At 55.6% G+C, this 9,715-nt stretch overlaps 1 protein-coding gene across 1 annotated transcript; it reads left to right on the forward strand.

Moving 5' to 3' along the window:
- Window positions 1–290: 290 nt before the first annotated feature.
- On the forward strand, window positions 291–7,091 carry Nudt14 (nudix hydrolase 14). The gene is made up of 5 exons (XM_041633333.1): window positions 291–442; window positions 3,078–3,121; window positions 3,654–3,718; window positions 3,909–4,146; window positions 6,773–7,091. The coding sequence occupies exons 1-5, from the start codon at window positions 362–364 to the stop codon at window positions 7,011–7,013; spliced, it is 669 nt and encodes a 222-aa protein (XP_041489267.1). The 5' UTR covers window positions 291–361; the 3' UTR covers window positions 7,014–7,091.
- Window positions 7,092–9,715: the final 2,624 nt, after the last annotated feature.

The following is a 9,715-nucleotide window of genomic DNA, read 5'->3' on the forward strand; positions in this document are numbered from 1 at the left end:
CTTCCTACTGTCCCCAGTGACGGCCCTGGTTCCCAAGGCTTGGGGAGAGGGGGGTTGTTACTAACCAGGGACAGACAGGCACCCACTCGGCTCATCTACCGCGTGATCTCCTTTGATTCCTACTCGTTGGAGGCTTCATGTACCATGAAGCTCTCCTCTACTCTACCCAGTTCTCATCCCCCTTTATGCAGGCTTGGAGACCAGTCTGACAGCTCCTCCTTTGCGCACTGCACTCTGCAGGTGCTACCTGGGCACGGCGGCCCGCCCTCCGGCCCGCCCTCCGCGCGAACTGGGCATGCCCAGAAGTGCGTAGACAAACCCGACAGCTCTGGTCTGCGGAAGACTCTCCCCTACGCCACTCATGGAGCGCATCGAGGGGGTGACCGTGGGCCTCTGTTCCCGCTCGCCCTACCTGCGGCCTCTCACGCTGCATTACCGCCAGGTGATCCGCCCTGCGCGCGTATTTCCGCGCTCACTCCCTCCAAGGCCCCCAACCCGCCACAGGCCCGCAATGCGATCCCGCCCCCCAGGGTTAGGCTCCGCCCCCCGGGCTCACGCCTCTGCCCCGAGTGGGTTCTCTGAGCACGAGCTCCGCCCCTTTGCTGTCCTGACCGCCGGTTTTCAGACTCTAGTCAACCCGGAATGACCAGGAAAGGACATTCGAGGATAACCTCTCTTCCCTCTAAGGCAGATTGACTGACCTTCCATTTCTGACCGTCCATCGATGCTTTTATGCAGTTGGACCTATTGATTACCCTGGATATTGGGGCAGGAAGGACTCTGGGAAAAGAAGCCCACCTTGGGATGGGAGACACCCTCCTTTGCGCCTTCCTTTCAGCTCCTCCTTCAAGCCTTAGTGGAAAAGCTTCTGCCTCCCAGAAACCTCCCAGCTCGCTCAACCTTTCCCAGCTTTCAGAGTAACAGGGACAGTAGATAGCTGTCTCACTTGGCCCACAGAAAACATTTGTTGAGCTTAGTCGCTGCCATCTCTCTCTTCTCTCGCCCTGTGATCTTCCAGTGAGGTGGTCCTTTTCCTCTACTCAGCATGCCCCTTTCTAACAGACCTCTGCTTTTGGCACACTGCCTGTTTCCGTTCTCTGTGCTGTCCGATACACACCGCTTTCCTGACCTAATCAATGTAACCCTGCCAGGGGTTTCAGCCCAGGTCAAACCACCCAGGGCTTGGTGTGTGCCCAGCACCCCACCCCCAAACCTCCCTGTTACACCTGTCCCTCTCACCAGCGTGGTGGCTTCCAGCCTTGAAGATCCTCTTGGCCCTCTCGTGTTTGCTGTGCACGGGTACCCCCCACCCATCCACCCAAGGGCATAGAGTTCCTCTCCCAGGGTGCAGCCAAGGGCAGTACAGGCTTGGGGGGAGCAGTTGGGTTCAGTTGAGTGACATGGGAGTCACTTTCCTTTTACTTTTCACTGGCTGGTGACATGGGATGGGCATTGTAGCTGTTCGCACCCAGGCCCTGGGGCTCTGGTGGGCAGTTGGTGGGAGCAGGGTAGTTCCGGCTAGTTTTGCAGTGACTAGTGACAACGGTGCTTCCCTCACTTCCTGGGAAGTGCTGTGGGGTGGTTGTGCAGCCTTGGCTGGCAGCCCACCGGCACATTCACATTTCCGCTGATGGCGTTGGTAACCAGAGCTCAGCTGAGCAGCAGCAGCAGCAGCAGTACTCAGGGCTGGGGGCTGGGTAGCATTTCCTCAGGAGCTGAGGGATACTGAGGCTGGGCCATGGATAGGGAACTGCAGCCTTTACCTGACTGCTGCTCCCGGCCAAAAGAGGTCTGGTAGACAGTGAGACCAAAAGCAGTGGCCCAGTAGCCCTATGCAGCAGATGTCCACCGCTACATTCTAGGCCTGTTTTTCTCTCCCAGCACCAGTGTCAGCTTCTCTGGCTCCCCCACGGCTCTAACAAAATGTTTGATCTTGAGTCAGTAGGGTCCTTTTGAGACTTTGCGAGGAGAAGCTGTGGGGGTAGGCAAGACCAACTGACTGCGTGCAGCCTGGGCGAGTAGTCTTCTTTGGAGCCTGCCTGGGTGGCTGGCTGTCAGGCAGGCCTGGGCTCGCCTTGTGGGGTGGTACTTCAACGGCCTCCCGGGCAGCCTGACCTGCCTAGGACATTGGCTCTCTTCTCCCCCTGGAAACCAGGCTGCTGCCACCCGCCCAGGATCTCTCTGCCTGCAGGCTCAAGTCAGTCTTTCTGATTCCGACTCTCACCCGTGAGGCTCTCCCACGGTAGCAGTACCCCTCTCTACCTGTAGGCCAACAGGAGGAAGCCCTTGTGGCTGTTCCTCGGCATCCTCCCTCTTTGTTGCCGGGCCACACTCTGGCTCTGAGACCCAGGCCCCTGTCTATTTTGCAACTTGGATGGAGCCCCAGCATGTGTGGAGGGCTGGCTAGGGCTCACTGAATGACCCAAAGGTGGGCTAAGCAGACGGGTTAGGGGTCTCCAGACCCCAGACAGCCTGTCTTACCAAATGACATCTTGATGATGGAATGGTGGGGCCTTCCTAACCTTGTATACAGAGCACCGTTGACATCCATTCTGACTGCACTATACTGCCTGCCCCAGATGCAGGATCCACAGGACTATGGGATGTGTAAGAGATAGCCTGAGCCTGAAGCAGGGTGGAGCAAGTAGCCACCGTCCATCTGATATCACCAGACCCACAACTGCAGTGTAAACTGTCCATTGGCCCAAGGGAGCTTCAGCAGTGAACAGCTGACTTCGGCTCTGCCCATCTGGGATCCTCCCTGCCCTGCCTAAGGGTGTCACATCTGCCCTTCCTGGATCCTCCTAGTTCCTTCCCACGCTTGGTGGCAGCATAGGTCTCTGTAGTACTTTGTGCTCATGAAATGCCTTTCCTGCCCTTTGCCCAGGGTTTCTTCCTTATCCTTCCCAGAACACCAGGCTATCCTGACCTCTGAGGAAAGCTCTCCACCCCCACCTGCTGCACGGCCCCATTCCTGATGGTTATAGGCAGGCGTCGGGCCTCCCTACTGGGGTCTGTCTGGCCCATGTGCCTCCGTCTGTTGCTGGCAGCCATTCACCCTACCCTGTCTCTTTCAGAATGGTGTCCAGAAGTCCTGGGACTTCTTGAAGACACATGACAGGTAAGAGGGGCTGACCTGGTCATTACGGAACCCCCCAGTTTCTGCTCTCCTTGGTGCCTTCAAACACCCCCACACACCTCAACCTAGTCTCTGGTTCTCGTGTCCCTGAGGTCTGGTGGCTAAGTCATGTAGTAGCTGGGGACACCAGGCCCCTGGTGGCAGGCTAGCCCTTCTAGGGCTGAAGAGATCTGCTGATCTTACTCCTCAGGATCCGGAGAATGGGATAATGTGGTTTGAGAGGTGGACAGTTGGGAAACTGACCAGCAGGGGCCTCCACTTTCCCAGCTGCCCAATACATTGTCTCCCCCTGCCCCTATTCTGTAAACTGGAACTTAACAGGTCAGGCCCCCTGGCCTGACTGTGTGACCTTCCTATCTGAGCACTGGACTGGCTGTGTGTCCCATCTAAGCAAGGTACCACCTTTTCTGTGTTGTCAAGGAAAGAGAGGAGGCACCATAGGAATAGGAGGATGGGAACTGGGGCTCTGGAGAGAGGGGAGCAAGTCCTTACTGAGCTCCGTTCTCCTGTGCAGTGTGACCATTCTCATGTTCAACTCCTCCCGGAGAAGCCTGGTGTTAGTGAAGCAGTTCCGGCCAGGTGAGACCAGCTGGCTGGGCAGGGGTTGGGAAGGCAGAATTACACTGTGCTTTCAGGCCCTTGATCCTGAGCGTCTGAATGCTGAAGCTGTGGTGGCTTTAGGGGAAACTGAGGCTCCGCAAGAGGTGCTTGGCCCAGAGTAGATTACCCTGAGGTGAGCACCATATGACTGTCCTTCCTCCCATACCAGCTATATATGCAGGCGAGGTGGAACGCCTCTTCCCAGGGTCTCTGGCAGCTGTGAACGGGGACCAGCCCCAAGAACTCCAGCCAGCACTGCCTGGCTCAGTGGGAGTCATGGTGGAACTCTGTGCTGGCATCGTGGACCAGCCTGGGCTCTCACTGGAAGAAATAGCCTGCAAGGAGGCTTGGGAAGAATGTGGCTATCACCTGGACCCCACCGATCTGCGCCAAATTGCCACGTACATGTAAGGAGGCTTGGCAGGGATGGGGGCTACCAAGTGGTGTAAGGGATAAGACAGGCTGTCAGCGAGTGGGTGAGAACCCTGTCTCTGAGGGTGTACAAGCATGGGACTGGAAGAGGGTTGATGGACCATGCCTCAGCTCCTAGGCTAGGGTGCTTTGGGGCTGGTTCTGGAGCATGTTCAACCCTGTGCCCCTACCCTGCAGTCCCAGACATGTGGGGTTGGGCTCCGGGTGGCAGCTGCTGCCGACAGATGCCCCACTTCCTGTAGGATTAAGCACCGGGCGCTGGGGGTGGGGTGAGTCACAGCTCTGTTCTCAGCCGGTGGCTCAGGAATGAGAGGGAAGGACAAGTCCCAAGAAGGGGAGGGAGGAGGGAACTACCCCCTACTGAAGCCCAGGTGCCAGGGGCCTTCAGGCTTCCCTCAGGCAGCCAACCAGGACTACCTTCCTCAAATGAGAAGCCACTCCTTGCCTCAGGATGTTGTGTGGATCCTTGACAGCTGAGCTCTTAGGGCAGAAAGAGGGTCTTATGGTGCCTGTCACCCCAAAAGGTTGAGCACCACCTTCTGACCACCTTTATAGGGGCCTGAGTCCACCTTCATCCATGAAGGACTAGAGTCCTTGTCCCCCCTCTTCTGGCACACTCTACACAGCCAGGGCTGAACCTCACCCTGTAGCACCTAGCTGTGGCTGGACCATGTTGGATCCATGTTGACCATCTTGCCTCTGAAGGGTTGGTCTGTCCCCTTTTCTTTGTCCCCTCCATGTGTACAGCCAGTGATGCCTGGATCCTTCAACTTCCAACATGGCAGTGTTTAGGACAAGGGAATCTAAGGAACCTGATCTTCATAGGAGTTTGGCTAGTGCGTGGAGCTGACAGGGATGGAAGGCAGGAAGGAAGTTAGCTTTGGGGGTGGGGGTGGGGGTCCTGGCAGATGTTTGAGGACAAGGGAACCTTGTCTTGAGAGGTTTCCTAGGCAGGGCCTCTGGACTGTGTCCTGACTGAAGGTACTAGAAAGCCAGGGACAGTTCCGGACAGTGATTGTTCTGCTCAGACTTATATTTTGAAGAGGGTGTGGCTGTGAGGAAGCATGACTGAGGGTAAGGCTAAGTAAAAGTCAGAACATCTGTCTCTATGGGCCTTACTGGGACGGAACAGACCAGAGCCTACCCATGGTTCCCTGCCCAAGACCAGAAGTCAGCCAGTTCACTCCCTTGGTAGCCATACATGACTAGACCCAGGGGAGGAAGCTAAGGGGTTTCCCTATTGTTGCTTTGTTGTGTGACATTAGAGCCTGCTAAGGCTGGAGGCAGCCTCTGGCCTGACCAGATCACAGGCGGAGCTGGCTCCCTCATAAGGTAGGGAAACTGAGGCTGGAGGCTGCACAGATTGACTGATTCCAATCATAGGTATAAGCCATGACTACCAGGAACATGGACCGTCAGGTAGGGGTCTGTGGGGATAAAGGGATATCTGGGCATGGTCAGTCTTGGGGGGGGTGTCCTCCTCTTGGGGGTTGGCATCCTTGAGGATTTCCCAGTTCTGCTCCTGCCTCCATGAAGTGTCGTGCTGAGAGTTCCCACCTCTACCTGTCTGGAACTGTGCTGGATCTGGTCTTTATGCAAAGAGGCCTGTGAACCCCACCACCACACCCAGTCCCTGGTTTCTCTCTCCATGGTTCCCCAGCCAATCAGGAGCCCCTAATGTAGGTCAGCTGACTTGGGTCTTAACAGAAGTCAGAGGTCCTGGGTACTCAGCAGGAGTCATGGGCAGGGAGGGGCCTAGGGAACAGAATCTAAGGGGCTATCACAGATTCTAGTTCTACTTGCTTAGGACCTCATGGCTTCTGCGTATCTAGTCTCCAGCCAGGGTCCTTGATCTTCCATGCAGGGTCTCAAAAGCTGTACCCAGGGCTGCCAGCAATATCCACGATCCATCCAGGTGCAAAGATAGCAGACTCCAACTCCTGTGGCTGTGGGGTAGAGGCCACTTCCTGGCTGGCTGTTGCCCTGGAACCCTCTCAGATCTCAGTGATGCCTGCAGGCTCCTGCCATTTACCCCCTTACAACACAGCAGCTTGTTCTGATCTCTGTTAGCAGAGAGTTTCAGACTTCCTCAAAGTTTGAGCTTGAAGCTGTCTTGTGTGTTCACTCCATTAGGCCAGGCCTATGCAGGTATCTCTTGGGATGAATTCAGTCAGGTAGCCAAGCAGGTTGCTGGGTTCATGTTCTTTGTAAGATGCCTCTGACATTTTTGTTTCCCCCTAAATGTCAGTTATCATATTCGTCTTGACAGTTTTGATGGCCGGCAAGCCTAGCCATTTGGTGACTGAGCCACCTCCAGCCCACTTATCAAATTTGTCTTTAAGATCATTTCAGTGCTCTTTGCATTGGCATGAGACCCCTCCTCTGCCATATGATAGCCTAGTGACAGAAGGCATGCCCAACATGCATCGGGTGCCCCTGCTCTAGAGGCATAAATGACATGGATGCACCCACCAGGAGTGGTATTTGGGAAGGGTGAAGCCACTCAGTTCTGCCCATCAGAAAGCCAGAGAAAAAAGCATGGAAGTAGGGTGGCTGGCAGGGTCACCGTGGTGTCTCAGCCTTCCCTGTTCTACCCGGCAGGTCTGGAGTAGGACTGACTAGCTCCAGGCAGACCATGTTCTACGCAGAGGTGACAGATGCCCAGCGAAGTGGGCCTGGTGGAGGCCTGGCTGAGGAAGGAGAACTCATCGAGGTGGTACATCTGAAGTTGGATGATGCCCAGGCCTTCGCAGACAACCCCAATATCCCCAAGACTCTCAGTGTTATCTTTGCTATTTCTTGGTTCTTTAGCCAGGTGGTTCCCCACCTGAGTCTCCAATGAGACCCTGGGACTGAACAGGCTGATCCCACCCACTTGTCCTTGTGCTCTGCACACTCAATAAAGCCTGTATAATTTTCACTGATGGCTATTGGCCTTTAGCACAATGACCTGGGTGAGGAGCAGTGTCTTGAGGGGTAGCAAAACCTCATCATCTCCTTACAAATCCCTCTGTTCCTCCTCAGACTGTGCAAGTGGATGCTCTGGGAGGCAGGGGGCTGTAGGTGGGCTGGTGCAACAAGCCTGGGATACTGTCAGGTGGAGTAGCCAACTCAGGAGGGGACCAGGGGGCCACCATTCACTGTGCACAACGTGAGTTGTATCTGCAGTAGAGACTGAGCCTCAGTTGAGAGGAAATGGGCACAGTGCTGCCCATTCCAAAGAGTGTGTACTGCCTGATCTGGGCAGATACAGGGTCCCTGCCATGCCTGTGCTCAAACTTCACTGCCACTGTCCAGGAACTTACTGCCAGGGATACTCTGTATCTGGTGTTTCCAGTGCCCTCTCTGTGACTTATGGGCCATGTGACCTCACTTGGCCTGCAGGACATAAGTAATGTCTGCGGTCATCTTAGTGTGGGTGGCCTGGTCTTGCGTGGAACTGCCTTAGGAATGTGACGGTTTACTGAGCTGCTGTCCTTGCTCTGTGGCCTGAGGTTGGGGCTACATGAGAGGCATGCAGGTGCACAGAGTCTTCCTCCAGGTTCACAGGGTACCTAACATGGACAGAGGGCATGCTGTCCCACCTAGCCAGCTGCTTGGACCACAGGCACATACATAGCCCCCTCCCCCCCAACTGCGAAAGGTACATCTAAGGGTTCTGTAAGTTGGCTTATCTTGGGAGTCAGCATCTTCTATGACGTCCTAGGGGGTGGGGGTCAGCCAAGGTCATGGCCCTGGCAGGATACCCCCTTCCCCTCTCTAACTCATTACAATGAAGCTCAGGTAATGACCTGTCTGTGAGCATGTCCTGGGGCTCTGTGTCCCAGTGTCCCCTTGTATGAAGCCAGGAGCTGAAGTGCTGGAATCCTAATTGTAGACATTAAGATAGGGATGCTGAGGTGGGTGAGGGGCCCTTTGTCTTCTTACAGCCCCCTGTCCTGCCCTGGAGGATAGAGGGCACTGGCTTCACCCCGCCCCTATAACCCAGGTGGGTGTGACATTGAGGCACCACCCTGAGAAGGTTGTGACTGTGGACTGCTCAGATAGCACCACCTGTATGCAAATGTTTGTAGCAATTTAGGTGGGGCCCAGCCAGACAAGCAGCCACAGGAGCTAAATACAGGGGGGTGGGGGGCATAGTGACCCAGGTTCACCCTGATGGTCCCAGGAGTATATCCAGCCACGGCCATGCCTGATGCCCACCATCAGAATCCTGTGATCCTCAGGATTGCCCTTGGATGTTCGCTCTCTAAGGGGCAGAGTAGGGGAGGGCTCTGGCAGTCTGGAGGATGGGTTAGGAGTCAGGGCACCTGGACTTGGGTAAAGTCCAGTCCCTCACTCTGATCCGCAGGCTAGCGGGCAGGTCAGCCCGCACCATTGCTGCCTCTAATGGAGCTGGCATTGATTTCCCAGCTTGGGGTGGGGGGGACTGTAACCGGAAACTCCCCTCCCTGGGCGCTATATTTAGCATCACAGGACATAGGCGGAAGCATAGCTCACTCCCAAGCCCAGCCAGCTCTGTCCAAATCCTGGGTTGCCTCATCCTTCAGCCAGCTCCTGAGGCCCCTGTCTGTCTCTCCAGCTCAAGCTAAGCACCCATTCAAAACATGCCCAGACCCTAGTGCTAGGGATCTCGGAGAGAGCCACCAGGTGGGAGGCCAAAGGGTATCATGCTCAACGGGTGATGAAGGCCTTCCTGAACAGGCAGAGCAGCTGACCCTGCAGGGTCAGGTCAGGGTTCCCTAAGTATGCTGGGAGCGGCATGAAGGCAAGCGTAAGGTTTTTAGGGTATGTGAGGGAACAGTTCTCCACACGCAGGTTCGCTGCCCTTGGCAATTCTGCCGGAGGGCTATAGAAATCTGTGTGGGGAAGGGACTTCAGTGCAAGTGACCACCTTTCATACCTTCAGCATCTCCTGGTCACTCTCAGGTAAAGTTGTGGCACCCAGACATCAGGAAGAGGAGGTCAGGAGGTCGTCACCACTGTGGTGATGACACCTGGTCATGGCAGGTGTCACCCAGGTATTGAATATACTACCTAATATTCACCAGCTGTCAAGGAGACCCAGGTCTCACTCACAAAGGGCCTGGATAGATGGGGGTGGGGGAGAGCTAATCCACATCTCCCTGCTTCCCAAGGCATGTTGTGTTCCTACAAGGTGAGTCCTGTGTCTTAGCCTGATGAGGCACACAGGGATGGGCTGCAGGGCTGTCCCTGGGTTCTAGTTCATGCTGAACTCCCTCTCTTTACCCCTGCACTGCCTAGATACCCTAGATATTGCCCTGGACACCTGTGCCTCTCAACAGCACCATGGCATCCCCCTGACCTCCCCTTGCGTCCTCCATGCCACAAACAGGAATCCTGTTGAGAATGTAAGTCATGTGGGATACAGCCCAGCCAGGCTCTCTGTGACTCCCACTGGTGTCTACGGGAAGTCTGCAGCATTGCCATCCACTCTGGTTTGGGTATTTGGTCCCCACAAGCCCTTGTCAGGTTCTTTTCGGCCGCAGGACATTGGCATGTCATTCCTTCTCCTCACCTTGC

Source organism: Microtus oregoni, unplaced genomic scaffold (genome assembly GCF_018167655.1).
Source record: "Microtus oregoni isolate MIOR12 unplaced genomic scaffold, Mior012 000043F_ref0000047, whole genome shotgun sequence".
Classification (NCBI taxonomy): Eukaryota; Metazoa; Chordata; class Mammalia; order Rodentia; family Cricetidae; genus Microtus; species Microtus oregoni.